The sequence below is a fragment of the Drosophila ficusphila genome, unplaced genomic scaffold (genome assembly GCF_018152265.1).
Source record: "Drosophila ficusphila isolate 14025-0441.05 unplaced genomic scaffold, ASM1815226v1 contig_198, whole genome shotgun sequence".
Classification (NCBI taxonomy): Eukaryota; Metazoa; Arthropoda; class Insecta; order Diptera; family Drosophilidae; genus Drosophila; species Drosophila ficusphila.
Window position 1 is genome coordinate 1,749,302 of NW_025064092.1, and position 24,877 is coordinate 1,774,178.

General features: G+C 55.1%; 5 protein-coding genes across 6 annotated transcripts; 2 read left to right on the forward strand and 3 right to left on the reverse strand.

The window, feature by feature from the left end:
- Positions 1-6: 6 nt before the first annotated feature.
- LOC108094664 (actin-related protein 6) lies at positions 7-1,345 on the forward strand. The gene has a single exon (XM_017195375.2). The coding sequence runs from the start codon at positions 86-88 to the stop codon at positions 1,280-1,282; it is 1,197 nt and encodes a 398-aa protein (XP_017050864.1). The 5' UTR covers positions 7-85; the 3' UTR covers positions 1,283-1,345.
- LOC108094667 (iron-sulfur cluster assembly 1 homolog, mitochondrial) lies at positions 1,336-2,933 on the reverse strand. Of its 2 annotated transcripts, none has more exons than XM_017195379.2 (5): positions 2,738-2,933; positions 2,594-2,647; positions 1,930-2,005; positions 1,780-1,854; positions 1,336-1,718 (listed from the first exon to the last, which is right to left on the reverse strand). In XM_017195379.2, the coding sequence occupies exons 1-5, from the start codon at positions 2,819-2,821 to the stop codon at positions 1,615-1,617; spliced, it is 393 nt and encodes a 130-aa protein (XP_017050868.1). In that variant the 5' UTR covers positions 2,822-2,933; the 3' UTR covers positions 1,336-1,614. The 2 variants fall into 2 exon arrangements, with proteins under 2 accessions (XP_017050868.1, XP_017050867.1); XM_017195378.2 differs by having other exon boundaries at positions 1,780-1,857.
- Positions 2,934-3,015: 82 nt separating this feature from the next.
- On the forward strand, positions 3,016-3,842 carry LOC108094666. Its single transcript, XM_017195377.2, has 2 exons — positions 3,016-3,456; positions 3,510-3,842. Exons 1-2 carry the CDS (start codon positions 3,238-3,240, stop codon positions 3,819-3,821), a joined length of 531 nt encoding a protein of 176 aa, XP_017050866.1. The 5' UTR covers positions 3,016-3,237; the 3' UTR covers positions 3,822-3,842.
- On the reverse strand, positions 3,830-4,895 carry LOC108094665. The gene has a single exon (XM_017195376.1). It carries the CDS (start codon positions 4,867-4,869, stop codon positions 3,832-3,834), a length of 1,038 nt encoding a protein of 345 aa, XP_017050865.1. The 5' UTR covers positions 4,870-4,895; the 3' UTR covers positions 3,830-3,831.
- Positions 4,896-5,349: 454 nt separating this feature from the next.
- On the reverse strand, positions 5,350-24,622 carry LOC108094592 (E3 ubiquitin-protein ligase HUWE1). The gene is given in 20 exon segments (XM_017195221.2): positions 5,350-5,898; positions 6,014-6,204; positions 6,289-6,454; positions 6,516-6,837; positions 6,906-7,094; positions 7,162-7,563; positions 7,623-10,265; positions 10,336-10,471; positions 10,539-11,684; positions 11,756-12,123; positions 12,194-12,733; positions 12,797-16,625; positions 16,628-17,689; positions 17,692-20,864; positions 21,025-21,521; positions 21,606-21,877; positions 21,945-22,166; positions 22,227-22,466; positions 22,775-23,302; positions 24,451-24,622. Coding segments are annotated over 19 exon segments (15,768 nt in total). The 5' UTR covers positions 23,042-23,302; positions 24,451-24,622; the 3' UTR covers positions 5,350-5,795.
- Between the last annotated feature and the right edge of the window lie 255 nt (positions 24,623-24,877).

Sequence of the window (24,877 nt, forward strand, 5' to 3'; positions counted from 1 at the left end):
ACATCGCTTCATAATGTCATCACTAAAGCAAACTGAATTTTGTTGCGGATGAAGTTTTGTTTTGTCCACGGAACATGATATAGTGATGGCCAACGCAGTGGTGGTGCTGGACAACGGGGCGTACACGGCCAAGGTGGGGCTGGCCAGCCAGGACGAGCCCCAGGTGGTGCCCAACTGCATTATGAAAGCGAAGAGCGAGCGGCGTCGCGCCTTCGTCGGCAATCAGATCGACGAATGCCGGGACACCTCTGCTCTTTTCTACATCCTGGCATTCCAGCGCGGATATCTGCTCAACTGGGATACCCAGAAAACGGTATGGGACTATATCTTTAGCAAGGACGGCATCGGTTGTACGCTGGAGAACCGAAACATCGTCATCACCGAGCCGCAGATGAACTTCCAGAGTGTCCAGGAGGCGATGTTGGAGATGCTGTTTGAAGAGTATCGAACGGCTGGCGTGTACAAGACCACTGCCGCCGATTTGGCCGCATTTAACTACGTTGCAGACAGCGAGGAGCGCACCACAATGCAGTCCCTCAACTGCATTATCATTGATGTCGGCTACAGTTTCACCCATATCGTTCCCTTTGTCCTCGGTCGTCGTGTTCTCGAGGGCATCCGTCGCATCGACATGGGTGGCAAAGCGCTGACCAATCACCTCAAAGAGCTGATCTCGTATCGTCATCTAAACGTGATGGACGAGAGTCATGTAGTCAACCAGATCAAGGAGGATGTTTGCTTCGTGGCTGAGGACTTTAAACAGACAATGCGTGTCCATCAATCGGATGAAAGGCGACGCGAGATTTTGGTTGACTATGTCCTACCAGACTTCACGACCGTTAAACGTGGCTATGTCCGTGTGCCGGGAAAACCGCGCGAGGACGAGAATCAGCAGCAAATGGTACCGCTGTGCAATGAACGTTTTACAGTGCCCGAACTGCTTTTCAATCCCTCGGACATTGGAGTGCCTCAGGTGGGCATTCCGGAGGCGGTGGCTGATTGCCTTAAGGCTTGCCCTTGGGAGGCGCATCGCGAATTGCTTCTCAACATCCTTATTGTGGGCGGCAGCGCTCAGTTCCCCGGCTTCTTACCGCGTCTCAAGAGAGACTTGCGCACGCTGGTGCCTGATGATCTGGAGGTGTCGCTCATATGCCCAGAGGATCCGGTGCGCTACGCCTGGTACGGCGGCAAAGAGGTGGCCACCAGTCCGAACTTCGACGAGTTCGTCTACACGCGCGATGACTACGAGGAATACGGAGTCCAGGGCATTAATCAGCGATAGTATAAACTTAGACTTAGTATTTCGACTGTACACAATAAAATTCGACAGCAAGCTTTTATAGAACTTTCCTTTGTCTATATATTCAACTAGGGCTAAGGACAAACTGCCAGCCTGCGGCCAGGAAGCGGGTTGGGTCACTTACCTAGCGCTACAACTAAAAATTTAACTATAAAACACAACTTAACATTTAGAATTCGTTTGCGTAGTAAAATTTACATAGGATGCGGTGCTTTTGCCAACACAGAAATGAGAGTTACTAGGTCAGGCCGCGTACTGCATTTAACTTGGTTAATTTAGGTCTGCGAGGCGGGTGCCGGCGGATCTCCGTCGGTTTACATGCTGAACGATTCGCCGCAGCCGCAAGTGCCCTTGATGTTCGGATTGTTAAACACGAACTCGCTGGACAGCTTCGTTTCCACAAAGTCCATTTCAGTGCCTTTGAGGGAATAAACAATTTAATTTACTGTCTTTCAATGGCATTTTTGGAAGAGACTTACCTAGTAGCGAGAGTTGCGCTTTCTTGTCGATAAAGACCTTGACGCCATCCTGAACCACCTCCTCATCCAACTTATCTGCTGGCAAAGTATTATCAAAGCAAGTTTAGTATTGGCTCTCTACTGACATACTCCAAGTGCACCATGGCTTACCTTTTTGGCTGGCGTAGTCAAGCGTATAAGACAGACCATTACATCCTCGCTGTCGGACGCCAACTTTTAAACCGACCTAGGCAAAACAATATATTAGACTTCCATTTAATTACTTAAGATTAAAAGAAGTAATTGTTCTACTGGCTATTAAAGAATTTTTTGGTTGGGAGGGTATATCTAGGTAGATTAAGGTACAAAGAACAAGAAGTATCTTGCTTGACTAAGGACTTACAAAGCTTAGAACCGAAATACAGCAACAATTAAAAGTTCTTATCAGAAATGCGTTTCTTATAAGCAAAAACAACTGTGCAGTACTGTTAAGACACAGAGGGAAAAAGATTTTCTTCTTATTTGCAGGAACATATCAGTAAATTAAAACTTGTGCGCTTCGAGGTTTTTTTTATGGTTCGAGTACCCAGTACTTGAGGTATATAATTTAAAGTAACTAATTAATAAACTTAAAATAGAATCCAAAACTTAATAACAAAGAGGGTAAGGAGCTTGGGACCCTTATTGTCTTAATTATTCACATCCAATAGCCTATAGGAAGACTTTAAAGAGTTTGGGATGCTATATGGAGTAATAGCCCTTGAAGGCATATGTATGTATGTACATATATCTGGCATTTAAATTAGTAAATTTTTGGTTGACAGTAGTCACTTACCATATCCGGTTTGTCCTGCAGCAGAGTCTTGATGCGCAGCACCGCTGCCTGAGTCTGCAAAGGATTGGGGTATCAGCATTGGATCAATAGGACTGTTACTTCATCAGCAACACGCGCCGATTTCATCAGTTCGCGATTTCTTACCAGGGTCAGAGCGGCTCGCGTTGGAATCAGTTTGCGTCCCTTGACTGCACGCACTGTCGCCGTTGCCACCACGCGTGTCGCCATCACTTCCTGCGCTTTATATAATTTGTTTTCCTCAACAATTTCGACAAAAAAATTCGAAAATATTATGAGTGCTACAACCAGATGGTGATGACACTTCTGTCGATAGTATCACGTGAGGTAGGACCAGCTGATACTGTCGATGTGCACGAGTCACGAGTGGGGTAAAACCGTGACTATTAAAATAAATATTTTTAATAATCAACTTAGATCCAAAAAAAAAATGTTATAAATAAGCAGGGATATCACATTTTTGTTATAGTATTAGCTTATGTTCATTTTAAAACATTAAAATGTAAGCGATGCTTAAAAGTTGTAATTCACGTGTTATTATGAAGAGCAAAACTATCATCCCCAAAAGACCAACTTTATTTCACACACTTTGATCGAATTAAATAACATCAAAAACAATTACAAAAATGAGCGCCCTGAGACAACTTTTTAAAATCAGAGCCCTCGAAGTAGGACGCAAACTTTTTGCAATTACGGGAAAAACACAAACCGAGAGTATAAAACCTCCACAATTGCAATTTCAACTGCAATATTTGTCAACCAAAACACAAACAGCTGTTGTTGGGGCCAGCAACAACAACAACTACACGTGCATTTGCCGCAACATACACTACAGCAAACCGGTGGTAAGTTTGGAACAAATAAATACAGCTGAAACTTAAGGAATATTCCTTTCTAGAAAGATGCAGATGAGACGGTGGCCTCCAATACCGTTCCCTTGGCACAGCTGGAGAAGAAGATGCAATTGATCTACACCTGCAAGGTCTGCCAGACGCGGAACATGAAGACTATTTCGAAGATCGCCTACCAGCGAGGCGTTGTTATTGTGACATGCGAGGGCTGCTCCAATCACCACCTAATCGCCGACAACTTGAACTGGTTTACAGATTTGGAGGGCAAGCGCAACATCGAGGAAATCCTGGCGGAGAAGGGCGAAAAGGTGATCCGCCTGACTGATGACAACTCCGAGTTTTTGCCCAAAACTGATTAAAAGCATAGTTTTAACTAAAAACGAAGGCCACTTTATTGAGCAGGTCCAGCAGGCAAGCTAAGGAATTTGTGGGCAGGAGGGTGCGAAGCTGCTGGCTGAACTGTTGGCGACATGGGGATCGGACGGCCAGCATCAGATGGGTCACATAGGTGGCCTTGTCTACGGGCAATTGTGCAATACCTAGTTCAGGAGCCTCGGCGTTCATTTGCATCTCTTCCACATCGAAAAAGGGTAGGTGACAGCTCCAACTGCCGATTAAATAGGAAATCAGGCTGCCAGCCAGACGGACATGCTCTAGACAAGCCCAGAATCTCACTTCGTTACCGGGTTCTGATACAAAGCGGTAGATATTGTGCAGGAAACCGGAGCAAGCGCTTGTTCTACCCTCCGTTAGGGTGTCGCAGATTAGGTTACGCACAAGGTGGCAGTCGGAATGGATGCTACTATCCCTGGGCTCCCGGAAGAGATAGATCCACACCACGAAGCTTATTAGCTCCATTGAGCGTTGCACAGCGGTTTCAATTTGCTGAAGGCTGGATAAGCGGCAAATTCTCTTTACCAAGCGACGCATCTGCTGGAGATCGGGGTTGATGAGATCGCTGCAGGCCAGGGCTTCCGATTGCCGAATTTCCGACCAGTCCAGGTCGCGAATAACACTCCAAACAGTCTGGACTTCGGCGAAAGTACGATGCATCAGGTGGAGAAGCGGTGCATGCTCTTCTCCCCGTTTAGTATTTACAATGTTTGTGCACAGCTCTCGGATATATTGCCTTCTTTCTTCCATACTGGAAATGCCCGCGAAAAAGCCATGGGAGTCGCAGCGATCCGCCAACGAATCCCCGAAGCGCTCGTAGCATTCAAACAGGTACAAATGGGCCTTCAACAGGGATTCAATCAGAGATGGATTGAGCCGCAGGTGGCGGTGCTCGGAACGGAACTCCTCCTGAAAGGATTGCAGCCATGTGAGTAACTTTTGGCAGTGCGGCGTCACATCCTCCAGCTGGGTACCGCTGCTCAGCGTCAATTCCTTTCGGATAAACAAATCCATTTGAACAACAGCTGTCAAAACATGGCAATCGATAGCATCTACCGTTCAGCGCCAGCCGCCGATATCGATTACTTTAACTGTCACGATAGTTTTGTAATTTAAATTTTAAAATTCGACTGCTTTAATTAAATCCCATTTAAATTGTTTAATCATGAGCCCGCTAAAAATATAATTCCTAGAAATGTATTATGATAAATGAGCTTACTCTTACTTTATTCCACAATCTTTAAGTTACATCTGCGGCTCATTATTCCAAAAGTAAACATAAAATGCATAACATAAGGACTTATCTCTCTTACATCAAAATACTTTAATCCATTATTTACCATTGCCTCCCCATTTATCTTCGGTAAATTCACTTAAGTAAACAAGAAACCAAAGTGTACAATCTGTGTTTTTATGTGCATTCGCTTGCTAAATACTACGTTTTATCCTTTGCTAACCGGTTTCGTGTTTAGATAAATAAAAAAATATGTAAAATTGAATTATTTTTATATAAATTTTGTTTTAATGAAAATGTGCAAATCGACAGGGATAGATTCCAAAACAATATATAATAGGATGAGTTACGCAGACAATTTTAAATCGAATATGCAGTTTCGCGTCTGTATCAGTTGTGTTGTTTTTTTTTTTTAGGTTCCTTAGATTTTTTCCGTTTTTTCTTTTGAAAATTTAAGAAAATATATATTGTATATATATAGGCGCGAAAATTAATAATTAATTCAACATTTTTATATATACTATATAACTATATGTACTGTGTATGTATGCAGTTTTTGTTGCCGCTATCGCACATTTGCAGTGGCTGTTCTGTTCAAATCAATTATGCATTACTCGTCGTCTCGCCCGTGCTTATAGGCTTTTTAGGAATAGTGTTGCGTCCTGGTCGGTTGCCTGGTTGGACTAGTTGCCACTGGTGGTGCTGTTTAGGCAAAGCCAAAGCCCTCGGAGCACTCATGTATGGCCTTCAGCAGGCAGCTCCGCAGCTTGTCGTAGGACTTGTACATGGGCAGATCCAGTTGGTTGAAGCTGATCACGAGAAAGGGGAAATTTTAATTAATTGATAAATAGTGTTGTCGTTTTCAATAGCAATGCTCCTAATTTTGTAGTCCGCTTTAAGTCCTAAAGCATAACTCGTTCTTACCATGTGTGCGCACAAGGCAGGCGATCAGTGGATCGATCGTCGCGATGGATTTGGAACTTTTGGATGCCGTTCATGCCCTCCAGGGAGCCGAAGCCCTGCAACGGCACCTTCGAGGTGCCCGTGACAAACTGCAGGAACTTGGCGCGGTCTGCTTGGTCGAAACTGCGCAGTGCACGCCAGAACCATTGAATCTGAATACAAGGAAAATCACGGTTTAGAGTGGGATAGCGGGATAGCAGGATATATATATATATAGTATATAAACGGGGTTTTACCTGGGCCGATTTAGAGGTGTACTTATGGTACTCGGTATTCGCCTTTAGATCTTCAATGTCAATATCCGGCAGGCCGGATATGAGAAGCTCCAGTTCCTGTTCGTTAAATATCGAAATTAAATGCTTTGGAATAATGTCATAGAAGCCCTCGAGGAATGCGTCCAATCTGGTAAGGGAAAATGCAATTAAATCACGTGACCAAGAGTAATTTCTAGATGGGTACTCACTGTTGTCGGATGGAGCCGCTCATCTTGAGCTGGCACACTAGCTGCACGTACTCGAACTTGTTCTCCTCGGTGACGGCGGTGTCGCGTCCGTTGGGCTTGAGATCGCGGATCTGGGTGACACCGAACTCCTGCACCTCGGTGGAGAAGGTCAGCTCGTAGCCCAGAGTGGAGATGTCGTTCTTCATAAGATAGTCGAGTCCCTTGTAGAACTCGTAGTCCTGCGACTCCATGTCCGTGTGCTTCACCTGCTTGCCGAGGATGTGTTTGTAGAAGGATCGGGTGAAGTAGCACTCCAGCAGTTTGTTGTCGTGCACAGCCTTGGCTATTAAACGAAATTCAAACAGCATTTAAAAAATGACCAACAAATAAGAGTGCTCCCAGTGTCCTTACCAATTACGCGGCCGACAAACTTGAAGTAGCTCAGGTGATTAGGATTCGCATGACTGGAGGGATTGATCATGTAGGTGACGCGATCGCCGGGCGATACGCAGAACAAGGCGTACATCGGATTGAAGATCTCGCGGGATATGATCACATACCATTCGCGCAGCAGGCCGCCAGCGTCCTGGCCTTCCTCATCTTTAAAATAAGGAAATCAAATATAAATATATAGAATGGATGCAGTAGAAATCCAACGAGAACTCACCCTCAAACACGATGTAGAAGCGGTTCTTCCACTCCTCCGGACCCAGGCGATACAAGACGCGGAATGAGTCCTCGAAAACGGTAACGCGACGCACACTGACCGTGTGCTCTTCGCGCCGGATGCCCTCGTCCAGGCGCTCCAGCTCCGTCTGGAAATACTTTCGCTTGACGTCGAAGTCGAGGATGCGCGTGTGATCGACCAGGACGGCAAACGGACCGTCCGACAAGTGAGTGGGAGACTGGCGCAGGATCTGGTTGAGCACGGTGCGGTGCTTCTCGGCGAACTGCAGGAACTTCTGTCGGTCCTGCCGCAACTGGGCCTCGTGAGCGCTCAGCGCTGTGTTGGCGGCGTTGTTGGTCGAAAGCGGCGTGTTTGTCGAAGCATCCTGCATGCGCGGCTCATCTACGTAAGGAAACAATTAGGCATACTCTTAATATTATAAAAAGTAAGCTCAAACTTACCCTCAAAACTGGCCGAACTGAGGGTGTTGGCGCTGCTGGTCTCGTCCAACGAGGGACTGTGCTCATGGGCAGACGACGCGGCTGCTCCCAATCCTCCAATTCCACCGCTGGCAGCCGCGCTTCCCCGCAGACCGGAGGGCACATATCCGGTGGGGATTATGCGACCCGTCTTCTTGGTCGCGCCGCGATTCGAGGCATGGATAAGGAAGAACGCCTCCACGGTGGGCTGCAGCACCAGTACGGCGAACTCGTCCTTGGACTCCTCCAGCGCCACAAGGCATTCGCTTAGCGTGTGCCACAGTACATCCAGGCAGAGGATCTGGCTAAGGGTGGGCTTGTTCGGCTTGTGAGCATCCGTCGCCGCCTGGTTACCGACTCCCGGCAGGGCGCTCGCCTCATCGTCATCGCCATCGCCGTCGCCATCGGCGTCCTCGTCCTCGTCACCATCGTGTATTGTCTGGTTGGTTTCCATCGGAGGCGGCGGTGATATTGTGCTCGCCGATCCAGGCGCCATATCCGAACTGCTGCCGCCGGAAGCGCCGCCATCGCCCACGATGTCGATGATGTCCTCCTCGTTGTCACCGGCCCCTCCGGCGGATCCGCCGCCGTTCTGCGTGCTATTCTGCGCCTCGTACATGTCACGCACCTGCATGAAGATCTTCAGGGTGCGCAGGAAGTACGGCTGGGCGGAGGAGCTCGACATGAGCTTCTTCATGGAGGGCAGCTGCAGTTCACACGTGGGTTTGGCGTTCTTGGGCGCCGAAATGATCACGTGCTCGGCGGTGAAGCGATCCTGCATGATGCCCTCGTGGACGGCCAAGTTGGGCAGGAGACTGGCTCCAGATACAGTTGATGTTGAGGGTGCTGCTGCTGCTGCTCCGGAGGAAGTGGAGGCAGCCTGACTGGAGACTGGGGCAGCGTTGTGAATGTTGTACATGCGAATCTCGTTGAGCAGCATCTGAATCGCCTGACGCACCTCCTCGGCCAATCCCAGAATGGCCGCCGTCAAGTACTGGATGAAGATCGCATTGGAGGCTTGCGAGCACTGCGTCAGATTGACAATCAGCTTGGCCACGTTGTCCAGGCCCTCGGTGGTGCCGCACTGGTGGGTCAGCACCTCGATGACTAGCTGCAGCTGCGAGAAGTTCTTGGCGTAGATCTTGCGACGCGGCTTCGATGGCGCCACCGGCAGGGCCACACTCAAAGTGGGCAGCTGGGTGCGCTTCGGAGGAGCGGCCGCATTGCCGTCACCGGAGGCGGGATTTCCGCTGCCCGGCGCGGCCTGCTCTTCGCTGTTGGCCGCCAGTCCGTCACCGATCTCGGTTGCATTCGGTTGGGAGTTGGAGTCGGATGCAGCTGCGGATGCGGCCGCCGCCGCCGCCGCCTGTCCAATCGGTATCAGCGTGGGCATCTGGTCGGTCAGCGGCAACTGCTCCTCCTCCTTGGGCAGCTCGGTGCTGAGCGAGGCCAGCAGCTTGACCAGCATGTCGGTGAGATGTGGCGACCGGCAGATCACCTTGTAGGGCAGCATCTCCAGCAGCTGGCCAAAGGGCGAGTCGGTGAAGGACAGGAAGTCTGCTGTGTTCGCCTGCCATTCCCACGCCGGCTGCGAGGTGAGCGGAAACTGGGCCACATTGGCCAATCGCACTTGGGTCTGTCTGTCAATGTTGAGCACCACATCCCAGAAGTTCTTGGCATTCGTCTGGTACGGCACCGTGGGCAGGTTCTGTCCGCCGGGCGACACCTTTGCCGTGGCGGCTGCCTTGGCTGCGGCCGCCTTCGATGTGGAGGGAGCCTCGTCCAAGGGTGACGCTGGCTTCGGGGCAGGATGATCGTCGAGGATGCCGCGCAAGCGATTGGCCACCTGATAGCGGCAGAAACGCGAGCGGAAGTCCAGTGTTCCGCCGGGGGGATCATCGTCGGACAGACGTCCGCCCGGAACTCCTGTTCCCCCGCCTGCCGCTGATGATCCTCCGCCTGTTCCGGCTGCCGCCGTTGGCGATGGCATGCCGAATACTGCGCTCAAAATGCGCCTGGCCTTCACCTCGCGATTGTAGGGCACAAAGCTGGACGGATAGTGCTTGGCCAGCACGAACAGCAGGTCCAGACAGTTGCGCACAATCATCTGCGCCGCCTGCGGATTGATGCTGATGCTCCGGGCACTGCCCTCGTACAGCTTGTTGATTAGGAAGATGTTGCTCTTGTAGCCAAAGGCGGCGTCCACGCGCAACTTCAGCCACTCGGGCTTGCCGCCCGCCTGGCCAGCGCCAAAGTTCGCATTGTCCTCGTTCGTCTTCTGGACGATGCTGATCAGGGCGCTGATTATCCAGTCGCGGGTGGGCTCGTGGTGGCACAGGTTGCGGATGACGCGGTGCAGCCGCATGCTGTTCATCTTCTGATCCTCCACGAACAGGAAGAGCAGGAGGGTGGCCAGCGAGTCCGGATCGAGCAGGATGTTCTCGTCCTCCATCATCAGCAGGGCCAGTGGCTTGCCCATCGTCGGCGCGTGGTGCGGATGGGCGTGGTGGTGCACGATGGTCGTGTGCTGGTGGTGCTGCGGCTGGGCATTGCCACTGGCGTCGTACCAAATGGAGCTGTGCCAGCGCGCCTCGTCCAGACTTTGCAGCGTGCTCTGGAAACGTGCTGTTAAAGGGCAGAAGATTTATTTCGATTAATGAGCTAATTAATTAATTAATCAAAAGCGAGAACTTACACAACGCATTGCTGGCGGGATGAGTGTCCAGGCGGGCACCGTTGCGCGACTCCCAGTCGCGACGCAGAAACTGGGCCTCCGCAGCCAACTCGGGCGGTAAACTGGCTATCTGCGACTCCTCCATGTCGGTTAAAATCTGTAAGAACAGAGAACGTACTACATTCAACACCCTTGAAGGAGGAAAACCAAATGTTTAAACCCACCGCCTGGCGTAGAGCTTCGGGAAGGTTCTGGAAGAAGGCGGCCGTGTCCACGGGATCCTCGGGATTGGCGGTCTGCGCCGCCTGGCGCTGCTGTTCGATTCGCTGCTGCATCAGGACCTCCGACTGGATGTTCAGCGGCAGAGCGGCCAGAAACTCGGGATTCACCTCGACCAGCGAGTCGTGGGCGATCTGAATCGCATTCTGCTGCGCCCGCTGGCGGATGCGCTGCATGCGCAGATGCTCCTGGATCACCTCCTCGCGCATCTCGCTGGGCAGGGCGGCCAGGAACGAGGGATCCACGCCCTCGGGCACCTCCAGATCGCCGAGAGCGGCCCGCACCTCGGGACTCATGTCCGTTATGGTTGTAGTTGTGGTGGTGGCGGTTGTCGCCGGCGCTGTCGCTGCTGAGGCACTCGCTCCTCCTGCCGCCGCAGCTTCCTCCGTTGCAGCTGGTGTTTGGGTACTGGCCGAGCTGGCAGTTCCTTCTGCTCCTCCCGATTCCACCGGAGGAACCTCTGCGGCTGCCTGGGCAGCGCTCTGGCTTGTGGGAGCAGCAGTCTCCACACTTTCTGTCGACTGATTCGTTGCTTGACCGGCCTCATTGTTGACAGCCTCTGTGGCTCCCACTGCAGCTGCAGCTGCTGCTGGAACGGGGGAATCCTCTCTGGTTCGCACACCAATCAGCGCCCCGAGCCACAGATCATCCTCGGCCAGGACCAACGGGCCCGTATCGATGGCCGGCGGCGGTGGCGGCAACAGCAGCTGATCCTCCTCGGCCGATCCCTGAGCCTCCTGCTGCGGCATGTCCAGTATCCCAGGCAGCACGTCCACATCCACCTCCAGCGACGGCGGCAGGGTGAAGCTTCGCTCGTTGCCCACGACATCCGGGGCGCTGACATTCAGCTGCTCCAGGGCCGCACTGGAAATGGGCGTTGGCATGGAGACGAGCGTCGGTGCTGGCGTCGAGCCACTGGACCCACTGCCACGGCCCGAAATGGATACGTGCGCCTGGACGAGACGCTGCAAACGGCCGGGCAGATCCCGGTTGGGTCGGGCGTTGATCAGCGCCGATCCCGAGGTGCGCGAGGAGTTGGTGTGTCCGCTGGAGACTTGCAGGCGGTTGCGCACAGCCTGGCGATCGGCCAGCTAAAGGAGCAGATTAATTGGTTGATTAATTGGTTATCTCAGCAGGGGGATATTCCACGTATTAAGTGTACCTGCAGGAGGAGCAGCTCCGCCTCGTCGAGACGCGAATGGGGTCGCGATGGTCTTCCGCTGGACGGCAGGAGCGGCACCGGCGGATGGCGCTGATGCTGCTGAAGCACCGGCACCTGCGCCCCCGCCGAATTGGAAGTGGAGTTCTGCTGTGGCTGTGGTTCCGCCGCCGCCGCCACTGCCGCAGCTCCATCGGTTGGTGTTCCAGTTGTCGAGTTGGTCGACGTGGCACCCTGGCTATCCTGCTCGTTGGTCAGGTCGATTTCGGCGTAGATGTTGAAGGGCAGCTGGTTGTGCTGGCGCATCGGACGCTGACGCTGCGTGCGTGACGTGGTCAGCGGCTCCAGAGATCCACTGCCGCCCATGGACGCTGCAAGGAGACGGGTTTCAATTAGCAAGGAGCAATGGTTTAAAAGCGAGTTCAGGATGGCGGTACTCACTGGTTGTGAGTACGAAGGGGCTGGTGGTTGCACCCGCTGTGGCTGCTGCAGCATCGCCACCAGAGGCTCCTCCCGCTGCATTTGTGGCGCTGCTGCTGATGCTGTTGTTCGAACCGAAACTCGAGGGAATGAGCACGGGAATCGAACTGCGACGGGTGCCTCCCGTTGCGGAGGCGGCCACCGGTGGCACCACCATGCCGCCGCTGCTGCTGCTGCCGCTGTTGCTTCCCGGTCCAGCGACCACGGCATTCGCCAGTATGCTGGACGCCATTGAGGCACCACCCGAACCCGCTGCTGTCGATGTGTTCGGGGTGGTTGTGCCGGCTCCGGCACTTCCGGCTGCAGATGCATTGGACACCGGAGCCGATGCCGTAGAATTGGTGGCCGTTGGGCGAGTGGCGTCATCCTGCTTGCGCTGGTGGTTCGTGATCTTCAGCTCCTTGATGAGGTGCGGCAGCAGGAAGTGGGCGGCGTACAGGCAGGCGTCCGTCTGGCTCTCCATGTCCAGGAGTGTGGCCTCCTCGAGCCACCAGTGGAGAGCTGTAAATAAAATCCCCGTTAGTTTATCGTTTTCAGAGGGGGAAGCGGCACTCCAAAACTCACCGTCCTGAGTGAAGGTCTCCATCTGGGTCTCCTCCGTGGGATTCTGGTGCGTGGGCATGCACACACAGTACTGCTGGTCCAGGTAGAGCAGTCGCCTGCGCACTCCGTTCGTGCAGAGCGTGGCATTGGGATGCTGGCCGGAGGTTCCTCCTCCACTCGTGCCGCCGCCTCCTCCTCCGCCGGCGCCACCGCCTCCGGAGGCCGAGCCCCCTCCACTGCCGCCACCGCCAGCCACCGACGGCTGTTCGTCGAGCAGATTGCTCATGTTCTGGCCACTGCCGGAGGCGCCACCTGTGCGCTCCAGCTGCGACATGGAGGGCGTGAGGAAGGCGTTCACCTCGCCTCCGTTGGCATTGGCCGATCCACTGCCGGAGGCTCCTCCGCCCGAACCGCTCGCTCCGCCCGACACGCCGATGAAATTGAAGTCCGGTGCCATCCACGATCCGGATGAGGGACGCAGCGCCGCCGAGGCGATGGCTCCAATGCTGGCCGTTGTTCCCGCCGTCGATGAACCTCTGCCGGAGCCGCCAGCCGATCCAATGGCTCCCGCACCGCTGCCACCGCCGCCGCCGCCGTTGCCGCCATTCACGTCAATGTCCAGCGGCTGGGCGATCGAGCTGTTCATCCGCACACGGAAACCCACTGGCGGTGTGGGCATCAAGCCGCTGCCCAATCGCTCGTACAGATAGGCCTCCGCCTGGGCGGTGGCTGGTCCGCCGATGGGATCCACATCCGGATCGCCATCGGGATCGGCATCGACGTCGTCGTCCTCGTCGTCCACCTCGTCATCGGGATTCGGCCTGTTGGCGGATGGGCCATCGCCAGAGGCATTCACCGCTGCACTGCGTCGCGGACGACTGTTGGAGGAGACGAGAGCGAGGGCGATGTCTATTTGGTTGTCCAACTCCGCGTCCATTGCGCTCTGACCCTCCTCGCGATCCTCGTCGTCGTTGTCCTCGTCGTCATCATCGTCGTCGTCCACATCGTCCTCATCCTCGTCGTCATCGTCGTCGTTATCGACATCCGCATCGTTGGACGCCGTATCCGAGGACTCCGGCTCAAAGATGTCGTCGTACACCTCGATAAACTGGCGCGGTCGCTCCTCATCCACGTCCGTCTCGCTGTGCTCGTCCACATCCTCGTCGGGTGCGTCGTCGTCCTCGTCCTCGTCCTCCTCGTTCCGCTCGTCGTTCTCCGTGGAGGCGTCCGAGTCGGACTCCGAGGTGCTGACATCGCCCAGCAGCGAGGCGTTCATGTCGCGCGCTCCGCTCGGAGCTCCCGTTTCGGATGAGGTGGACGCGCCATCACTGCCACCGCCGCCTCCGATTCCGTTGTCGTTCACAGCCCCGGAGTTGGATGCACTGGCTCCACCGCTGCCGCCGGCGCCATTGCTGCCGCCCACATCCACGTCGGGATTGGTGCGCAGGCGAGGATCACCGCTGCCCGAGTTGCTGCCCGAGTTGGTCGAGCCGGCCGCGGCATTGCCTCCGTTCTGCTGGCCACTGGAACCAGCTCCGCCGGCTCCACCTCCGGATCCCTGGCCACTGCCGCTTCGCGAGGCCAAGCGCAGTCCCTCGCTCTGCAGGAAATCGTCCCACAGCTGATCGAAGTTGAGCACCGGCCGAACGGGACCGCCGCCGGCCGAGGATTGACCCACGGCCGATGATCCGGAGCTAACGGTGGCCGGCGGATCGTTGGTATCGCCGCCATTGCTCCGCTCCTCGACCACATCGATGACGGCTGCAGTGCCTCCGCCCACGGATCCTCCTCCCGAAATGCTGCCTTCGAGGCCACTCATCCCGGAGCCAACCCGGCCGCCCAATCCCCGGGCCGTGGCTGCCGGCGAGTCCTCCGAGTCGACGGCCATCTCGTCCGAGTTAAAGATGAACTCGAAGGCGTGCCGGCGATCGGACAGCACATTGCGGATGATGTCGCGCAGCACGTGCTCGCCGCCCATGGCATTGGATCGCTCCACGGCGGCAGTGACCGCCGAACGGGCAGCCAGGCGGGGATACAGCCGCCGGTTGATGATGGTGCCGTAGGTGTTGCCGGCTCCCGGACCGGTGCCACTGCCACCGCCGGCTCCGTTGCCATTCCCGGTGCCATTGGCTCCGCCCACGCCGCCGCCGCCGCCGAAGAGGATTCGCTTCGAGCCGAGCGTTGTGGTGGAGACGCTGAACCGCAGCAGGATCTCCATGGGTCGCAGGATGGCCGCCAGGGTGCTGAGCGTGTTGTGGTTGGACAGGTCCTTGTACTGGGCCACCTTGGTCAGGTAGGTCATCACGCCCTGGCGCAGCAGCACCCGGTACATGTTGTTCCGGTGCATGTGCACCTTGTCGTACAGCATCGGGGATTCGATCAGGTTGGGGTACAGGCTCATCAGCACCTGGAGACGGGTGTGCTTCTCGGCGGAGTCCGGCTGGGCCAGGGCCCGGGCCACCGCCGCGTGCAGCTCCTCGGCCACGTGCACCTGGACGCCCGGCTGCTGGTAGCAATCGGAGAGGGAGCAGATCAGCACCCGGGTCATGGTGCTCACCTCGGGCACATGGTGGCGCTGGGTGATCGGCAGGAAGCGGTCGAGCAGGACGCCCAGGAACGTCTGTTGCGGTCCGGTGATCAGCGGACTGTCCGCCGGCGTGTAGACGTGCGACAGGAGGACGCGCGGCACCAGCGACTGGTAGGCTCGCGTGGAATCGGCCAGGAGCTTCAGGAGCGTGGCCCGCGAAATGGTCGGCTTGGCGTGCGTGTGCCCGCTGGTCGGGATGTGCCACGTGCAGCAGCACGGCTCGAACTTCTCCGTCGCCTGAGCTTGGCCAGCAGCTGCTCCTCCTCCTGCTCCGCCGCCGGAGGATTGCTTCTTGTTCGTGACGGGCGCGGGTGTTTCCTGGAAGCGGAAGTACAACTCCTTGTCGTGCGATCCCTGCTGCCCGCCGACTTCTGGCTGCTGATCCGGCTGCAGTAGCTCACCGGCGGCGCCCTGACCACGATCCGAGGATCCGGTGCCGCCGTAGTGCCAGCACGGCTGCACCAGTCCGTGCAGCAGATCCTTGAGCACGGACACCGACGACTGCACCTGGGGATCGTCCTTGAGCTCGTCCTTCGCCGCTGGCGGCGGCGGCGTTGGTGTCTGGGAATTGGGCGTGGCTCCGCCGGCAGCCGCCGTCGGGTGCTGGCCAAACTTGGACTTGACCATCACCCGGGCATCGTCGGCCATCGCCGAGTTGGCCGAGTTGAGCAGGTACTCGCCCTTGAGCATCTCCTTGGCGGCGGCCACGAAGATCTGCGGATTGCGCGACACCGCCGACGAGACCTGGGTGAGCACGTAGATGAGGTCCCGGTGGCCAACCGGCACAATGCCGGCGGCCCGCATGCCCAGCACCCGTTCCATGGCCTCCTGGAGCACGGGCGGCGCCTCCAGGACGTGGCGCAGTATGATGTTCGCGTACGTGGGGAAGCCCATGAAGCTGCAGGCCTGCTGCAGGTGCAGCAGCATCCGCACTCCGCCCCGCTGGATGAACACCTGGGCGTTGTCGTAGTTCCTGGTCAAGCGCGCACAGAGTCGCAGCAGGGAGAGCTTCGTGTCGTTGAGCATCAGGTGCGACGGCTGCAGGAGATCGACAATGCTGCCGATGATGCGGCCGCAGTCGAACTTGCTCAGGCCCACGTGCTCCTCGTTCAGGATGATCTTCTGGGTGCGCTTGGGTATCGGCGGTGAGCCTCCCTGGGACTGGGACTTCACCTTGGCCGCAGCGGCTGCCGCCGCGTTCTTCTGGCGCGCCTTGCTGCGCGTCGTCATGGCCGCTGGCGGGGATCCGCTGCTGGCTCCCCCGTGGGACTACCATCCTCACCGGCCTCCTCGTTGGTGGGCGGCGTCTCCGGCTGCTGTTGGTGCTGGCCATCGGTGATGTTGACCAGCTGGCGCAGGGAGATCAGCTCGTCCGAGTTGACGGTGCCGGAGCCGTCGGGCGCGGTGCGCACGATGCGGTTCAGCAGGTGCTCCACCTTGTGCAGGGCCATCGGGTTCTTCAGCGTGTTGATGGCCTCGCTCAGCTTGAGGGCCGGACAGACGGGACGATGGGTGCCGGACGCCTCGCTCACCTGCTGCATGCAGTTCAGGCTCACCGTGCACCGCTGCCGTCCGATGTTGATGTGCAGCCACCGCTCGCCGGCGGCGTACGCGTTCCGGATCAGCTCGTTGTTGGCCTCCGAGTAGGCGTTCCACTTGCCGGTGGAGGCGTCGTACCAGCGCCAAACGTCGCTGCTCACCGCCCGCATGTTCGCCTTGCGCTGCAGGATGTGGCTGATGCTGTCGATGGCGTCGATTAGATCCACCAGGTTCTGCACCCAGCGCGGCACCGTCGCCCGCTGCCCGCCGGCGGAGGAGGAGTTCGTGTCGGAAGACTGCTCCAGCATCCACTGGCTCATGCAGTCGAGCAGCTTGACCAGCGACACCATGGCGTCCTGGGCGGTTATCGCCTCTACCAGCGGACGGTGCATGTCGCTGTAGTTCTCCTCCAGCAGCAGCGTCGACGTCTTGAGACGCACAAACAGCCGGGTGGCCGTCATGCCCGTGAGACACTCCTCCAGGCGGGAGGCCTTCGATGCACCACCCACCTTGCCGGGCGGCGGCTCGAAGAGCTGCAGCGTAAAGTCCACCCACTCGATGATGTTGCGCACGAAGTTGGTCACGAACACCTGCTTGTTCAGGTGGTTGTGGCGTCTGTAGAGCACGGCTATCAGGTCGGCGGCACTGGTCACCGTGTCCGGGATCGCCTCCATGAACTCGAAGGCCCGCGAGATGGCCTCGTCGCAGAAGCGATCGAAGATCAGCGCCGGCATCAGCTTGAGGTGCTTGTAGTCGTAGCTGGAGGAGCTGGCGGCACCCGAGGATTTGCCCCCTGTGCCGATTCCCCGTCGGCGGGGGCGTCCATGTCGATGTCCATTGTGGCGGCCGACGACGGCGGTGGCGGCGGCGGGTGGTGCGGTCCCGTGGTCAGTGTGGACAGAGCACTGGCCTCCGGGTTGTTGAGCAGGTAATCGGTGGCCTCCTCCAGCGAGGCGTTCGTCCGCAGCGCCTCCACGACGTGGTAGTGCATGAAGCCCATGTCCGTCAGCACCTTGACGTGGTCCGCATTGAGGCCGTCGTCCGTGCTGCGGATGTAGAGGTTCTCGAACTTGATCTCCTTCATGCGCGTGTTGTAGCGATCGAGGAGCATCTGGTGCGACTTAATCATGTGCTTGAGGATCAGAATCATGGTCTCGAACATGCTCGGTCCGTAGTTCGGAATCGGGCGACGGGCCCAGATTCTGCGCAGTGCTTGCATGGCCAGCTGGTGGATGTGGATCAGGTAGAAGACCGGCTCGAACGGCACCGAGTCGGGCAGGTAGTTGAGGCGCGGACTCATCGTGTACGGCGATTCGAGCATGGCGCGCGGATTGACCATCTTCTCGAGCAGCTGCAGCCAGGCGTCGAGGAACTCGCCGGTGCCCTCCGGACAGTCGCGCTTGTCGTCCTCGTGCGACTGCATCAGGTCCTCCATCGAGGCCCACTGGTCGAAGTCGAACTTCTGCGAGACGTTGTCCAGCGAGAGCGCCCAGTAGAACATCTCGAAGAAGGCCTTCAGTCCGTTCTCCGCGCAGAACTGCGAGATCATCAGGTGGAAGGCGCTGCGCTTGTCGTCGAACAGCATCGGCCCCGTGAATCCCACCGAGCAGATGAGGAAGGTGAGCTTCAGCTTCGGCACCGGCTTGGGCAGGATGCTCTCGTGACTGAAGCCGTTCACCAGGATCGAGCTGAGGATGCGGGCGATTTCACGGGCCTCGGGCGTAGGAACTTTGTTGATATTGCTGATCAAATCGTTGATGCGACGCTGTCGTGTCTGCGGCGATCCCACCGATAGCTTCACCAACGTTCCCAGCAGCTCGGCCAGGGCTCTGCCCAGGCGCGAGCTCGCCGCCAGCAGGGATTTGATGTAGCGAAACTGCTCCTCGGGCGTGTACTTCGTCCGGAATTCAGCGGCACGCTCCAGTTTCCGCGAGAGTTCCGCTTCGGTCAGCGGATCCGCGGTGCCCGCTGCCGCCGACATCTGGGCGGCGATCTCATCCCAAATCAGGTCCGGATGCTGGGTGGGCTCGTCCGAGCACAGGTTCAACAGGATCGTGCTCTCCCACACCAGAGAGATGTACAACTGGACGAGCTGCTGGAGCAACTGAACCCCGGTCTCGCGATTGACCCCCCAGCGCTTGAGGAGAATGGAGCGCATGTCGTTGCTGGCATTCCGGCAGAGGTGCACCAGCATCACCACGTAGCCATGGACGAAGCTCATGTTGTGCAGAATGGGCGTGTACTCGGCGTTGGCGAAGCCATCCTCCAGCCGCTGGCAGCAGACGAGCTCCGCGAGCAGGACACTGCCGCCGGGAAAGGTGAAGTGCTTGATCAGCGGCTTCAGCTGGGCCACAATGTCCGCCAGCTGCTTGAGGGCCACGTCCAGCACCTTCGTCTCCTGCGCCTGGCTCAGTATGGCCTTGCAGACATTGGCCACCGCCTGCGACGTGGTGGAGACGGGCGAGTCCACCGGCAGATTGGGCAGCGACAGCAGCTGCAGGATGGGCTTCAGTCCGCCGTGCAGCACAAACTCGCGACAGTGATCGCCGTTGGGACTGTTGCTGAATATCGCCTCGATGAACTTCATCACGTTGAGAATGTAATCGATCAGTGGGATGGCCTCCCGTTCCGGTGGTGCCACCACTTTAACGGCCTGCGATGTGGTCGTCGGCTGTCCCGCTGCTGCTCCTCCGCCTCCTCCTCCGCCGATTCCGCCTGCCTGCTGTGTCCTCGGCGTGGTGGCTCCTCCTCCTCCGCTCTGACCCGGCGTTGTGGGTTGCTGCTGCTGCTGCGAAGCCGAGCTCATCTCATCATCGTCGTCGTCGTCATCGCCGCTGCTGTCGTTCGTATCCGCTGCTCCCTGCAGAACCGAAGTGGAGCTCGAACCGGCCACCAAGACCATTGGCGAGGGCGTCGATGTCACGTGATGAGCCCCGCCATGACTGCCCGATCCCGAGCCCGAGCCACTGCTCTCCTTGTTCGCTCGCCAGCAAATAAAGCTGGGATCGGATCCCAGGCGAACCAGCTCATTGAGCAGCCGGACAATCGCCTCCGTGGCATCCGCCCGCAAGTACGGATGATGTTTGATCAGATCATCCATGGCATTGCCCAAATTGGTCGCGGTGTCGCCCAGCGGATCCGAGGAGCGGCGCCGCCGCATGGCCACCAGATAGTCCGGCGAGAGCAGCACCTTCAGCACCTTGTCAAACGGATCGTAGGACAGGAACTCGAACAGTCCGCGCTCGTTTAGGCACAAGGCGGAAAACACATTGGGCAGGGAGCCCAGCACTTCGCGCGTGGCTGGCACATCCTTCTGCAGCAGCGCCTTCAGCATCACACTGGTTATGCCCAGGTCCTGCAGCGAGGAGAGCAGCGAGGGCTCGTTAAACACGTACACTGTGACCACATCGGTGGCCAGCAGAAAGAGCGACGGTCCGTAGTACTCCGCATTGGCGATGATGTGGCGCAGCGATTGGGTCAGACTCGTCTCCATGATGTTGCGCATGTTGCTGAAGTGCGCGTGATCCTGTATGCTCTTCTTCAGGAAGTTCAGCATCGACTTGAGCAGCGCCGCCCGCTGGGTGACGCAGGAGGGCTTCTTCGGCGCCAAACTGCTCGGCAGCTGCGACGATAGCTCCGCCTTGCGCTCGGCCAGCGGACGGGCGTAGTAGCTGTTCGCCGGATACATGGTGGCCGGCTGGCGAGTGGAGCTGCCGTCTCTGTTGATCAGGCCTGCAATCGATCCGGATGTTCCAGCCGCTTCTCCGCCGCTGCCATTGCCGCCTGCCAAGCTGCGTGCTCCGCCAATGTCCAGGAGTCCCGCTCCTGAGCCCGATCCACCACTGTGCTCGTGGTAGGCCCGATAGGCACTGCTACTGGCGCCTCCACTCACAGCTTCGTTTGAGTTCTCGCGCCGCGGCGATCCATTGCCACTGGTCACCGAGGTATTCTCTCCGTGTCCGTCTGCGAAAAGGTGAAAAGAGTAACCAGGAGATGTGTTATGAACTGTGATTTTGTGTTTACATATCAAATATAAAGATATCTATCTGTTTAACCCATTGGGGGGAATCGTTTAAGCTAAGAAATAATAGATGCTAAGGAATTCTATTTTATTGCCACTCACCTTCCACATCTTCGTCGACTTGGTCGAGCGAGGTGTCCAGCTTGTGATCGTCGCGCAGCGTCGATTCCTTCAGGGTAATGCCGATATCGGCCAGTGCCTTGCAGCAGCTCTTAATCTCCTTCTCCAGGCGGTCGATGAACACATTGAGTCCGTTGTTCTGGTGGAAGCGAGCGATGTCGATGTTGGTGATCAGGTCAATCACTCGCACCGCTCGCGTCACGAACGTGATGTGCTCGAGGTCGACTCCCGGCCAGCTGATCACACAGAGCAGCGACTGCATCATGCCGCTCTTGACCAGGGCCGAGCCACCCATTTCGTAGCTGGCCAGATGGTAAAGCAGTGAGAAGAGCGAGGTGGCCAGGATAAGCGGATAGCGCTCGGTGAGGCCGTGTGTTGTCAAATTCTCTATGCAGTCGCGAACCAACAAGGGTAACGTCCCGCCCTGCCGCTCGGCACCTGTGTAGTGGACGATCTTCATCAGACGCGACCCGGCCCTGCTGCACAGAAAGCATTGGGGAGAAGGAATGAAGCAATTATCAGGGGCAAATCCACAGGCCAGACGGCCGCAATCGATCACTTACCTGGGCACATTCGGATTGCGATCAAAGTGCAGCATCGAGGTGAGGGTGCGCAACACTGCCGCCCGGATCTCCACCAAGTGCACGTCCTCCTTGTCGATCAGTTCGCACAGCTCCTCGCCAAAGCCGGCATACAACACCTTGTCCGTGTTGTCCTGCAGGGCATTCGAATAGATCAGAATGGAGACGGCCTGCAGACGCGCCTGGACAAACTGGAGGCGCAGCTTATAGTTGTTGAAGCCTGAGATCAAGCGCACTCGATGTGCAATGCGCATCTGAAAAATGAAATCAAGTGACAAGTCAGCGTATAATCATTGTATTTTGTATAGTTGATGAACGCACCTTGATTGCCTCACTGGGCTTTGAGATCTGTCCGGCAATCGTTTTGATCACCTCGGGAGCCGGTGTCGTGCGACAGAGGTCCATCATGTCCGGTATTTCCAGCTGGGCAGCCTGACCGTGCTCGTCCACATAGTCGATGCACAGCTGGTAGAGGAATTCCAGCTTTGGCTCGCCAATGCAGCAGTCCTTGAGCGACAGACCGTAGTTGGGATCGCCCCAGCGCTAAATAAAAAAAAATATTATAAGTAAGTAGAACAAACTAACGATATAATAAACCACCACCTCTGCTATGTTGAAGAGCTTAACGATCAGCAGCTCCTTTTTCTCAAACGGCAGGCGGGGAATGAAGTTGCTGCGCTTGGAAAACATATAAAGCAGATTGAGGACGGCCAGGACAATGTCCATGTTCTGTGAGGAGAGCAGCACCGTCAAGTGCTCTATGGAGTTGTACAGGTGACGCGAGAACGAGTGCTCGATCAGCAGTGTGGTGAAGTTAAGTACGTGCAGCAGCAGTGTGACGTCCTGTTGAGATAAATGGTATTTAGATATTAGAAAATCAGTGTATTGCACAGGTTCCCCCGTAGCGCTTTATCCGATATCTATTGTTTTAAGACCTAAAAGGTCGGTTTAGGCTTCACGTTCCTAGAACAGGATCAATTTCGACTTGAATAACAACTTCTTCAGAAGCAACGTAAACCATCTGTAGGGTTTTATCATTACAAATAGTTCTGCAATACTTCTTGGTATATTGTCTTTACAGAATTCACTAGTTCCGTATAATTCTTCCAGCTTAAAGCATAGGGTATGGACATAGAAAATGATTTATTTACCGTTTCCTGGAAATTGGTGTCGCACTGCAGCACGAACTCATTGGCGTTGACATGGCGCGATGCCTCCTCGAGGATCTTGTCGAACCGATCGAGAATTTCGATCCAGTGGTACAGCTCGCATTTGCCGTAGATCCAAACGTGGACGGTGTCGAGGAACTCGAGCAGCTCGGCCCGAGTGCGCCGCTTGGTCAGCTCGTCGATGAGCTCGCGGCACTCGGCCGTCAGCTCAGAGGAGCCCTTCTTTAGCTTCACCGTGTCCACCTTCATCGCGACAGTTGTTGTTGGTCCTGGTCCTGGTGCTACTGGAGCAGCAGGTGGCCACCACTGGGCGATTCGGTGGTGGTGTTGATGCTCCTCCTCGTCTTTGTGTTTCTTCTACTTCCGGTGTTTCAGTGACAAGAGTGTCTAATAGTGGTTAGATGTCGTGTATGTTGAAATTGGGTGGTTTGTGGCGAAAAGGGCGTCGATTGCTTATAGGTTGGGCATTTAATATTGGTTTTAAAGGTATACGTCAGCGCGTTCAATAAGCTGCAAATGAATTTTGAACGATTTGATTAATAGTTAAAAACTACTATTATGAAAATATATAAAAAAAAAATATCTAAAAAAAAATCCGAAACTAAACACTAGGCACACGCTTGTGCGACAATTTAAATGGACATGATTTAGCGATTCCAGTTCAACAAATCTTTTTCAAATTTTTGACAGTAAAAGGCGATGGGAGTGTGATGGGGTTACTTCGGGGGGTTTGAAGTTTAGGTGGCTGGGGGGCTAACTGCACTTGTCAGCTGAGCCAAGCCAATTGGACAGTAATTTCCAACTGGCAACAGCGCAAAGAACGGGAAAAACAACAGGGAAGACAACAAAAAGCCAAAACTAAACAGAGCGCGCGCGCATTAACAGACTTTTGTTGTTGCGTTTTCGGGTTATATAGAAATAAGGTGTACGACTTGGATATCCGATTCAATTGTTGTTTTGCACTATTTTCTTTCACACACATTAACACACACACACACACATGTCAAACGCAACATGTTTGAGCAAAATGTCAAATGAGCGCCAAGCGCAGAAAGGTGCAAGGCGAAGAGAGTGAGGAGCGAAAATGAGCGAAAAAGAGGAGACGGAGGAGAGATGCGTAAGTCAAGGTTGGCACAACAACAAAACAGGAGACTGCACCAAACTCCTTTTCCCCGCATACACACACGCACACACACAGGTAGCAGAGCATGCGTCTGCTTGAAAAAACACTCTTTTTACGCCAATTTCCCCTTAATTCACAATAAACAAGTGAAAATGAGAAGTCTATAAGTGTATGTGTGTCTGCTTCACCGAATTTTCATTATTGCAGCACTAGCAGCCACAACAACAACAAAAACTCTCTCCCCACCACTCACCAATGCACTTTTTCTCCCTTTCAGGGCTGTTTTAGGAAGCATACTTTATTTTTTCACACACGAATATATACGGCGTATAAAAAAACTTGAAGAAAATTACCCTAGCTGTAATACAACAAAAAAAAGAAAGAGACCAGCGAAAAGAAATTGCCACAGTCAGAACAGAAACAATGCAATGGGTGAGAATTTGTCTGTGTGCGTTTGTGTTTGCCAGTGTGTGTCGGGTGTGCTCGAACTGGCCCGTGTGTGTGGGTTCTCGAAAATGCAACTGGCGATACTCACAATTATATTAAACTGCAGCATATTGCTGCTATTTTTCTTTCGGTCAATAGCGCTCTAATTTGGTTAATTTAACAATCTCGGTTTTGTGAAATGAAATTTCCACTGACAAATGCAAGCATAAATAGTGTGACCAAGCACCGCATGCGATTAGATCCGCGGCCACGAAAAAATTGCAGTCGTTATTGTCTACCAATAGCTATCGATAGCGAAATTAAAAAAAAAATCGCAGCTTGGAGACTTCAAATTAAAATTGACTTTACGTGTATTTATGTGATACATGCTATTCTAATACAAAGGTTTGATTACAAAAAAATAAAAAGTTACTCAACAATGTTTCTAATTTTATAAAATAAAAATTTAAGGTAAAATGAAATATCGATAGTTCTTATAACAAACCGATTTATATTACTTGATATTACTACCAACT

What these genes read in the sequence shown, in the direction of transcription:
- LOC108094664 (XM_017195375.2), top strand. Translation starts at nt 86, where the DNA reads ATGGCCAACGCAGTGGTGGTGCTGGACAACGGGGCGTACACGGCCAAG.
- LOC108094667 (XM_017195378.2), bottom strand. Translation starts at nt 2,821, where the DNA reads ATGGCGACACGCGTGGTGGCAACGGCGACAGTGCGTGCAGTCAAGGGA. An exon ending in CGCGAGCCGCTCTGACCCTG is followed by an intron (nt 2,648 to 2,737) that starts GTAAGAAATCGC and finishes AATCCTTTGCAG; the next exon opens with ACTCAGGCAGCGGTGCTGCG. An exon ending in AGCGCAACTCTCGCTACTAG is followed by an intron (nt 1,719 to 1,779) that starts GTAAGTCTCTTC and finishes ATTCCCTCAAAG; the next exon opens with GCACTGAAATGGACTTTGTG.
- LOC108094666 (XM_017195377.2), top strand. Translation starts at nt 3,238, where the DNA reads ATGAGCGCCCTGAGACAACTTTTTAAAATCAGAGCCCTCGAAGTAGGA. An exon ending in TACACTACAGCAAACCGGTG is followed by an intron (nt 3,457 to 3,509) that starts GTAAGTTTGGAA and finishes ATTCCTTTCTAG; the next exon opens with AAAGATGCAGATGAGACGGT.
- LOC108094665 (XM_017195376.1), bottom strand. Translation starts at nt 4,869, where the DNA reads ATGGATTTGTTTATCCGAAAGGAATTGACGCTGAGCAGCGGTACCCAG.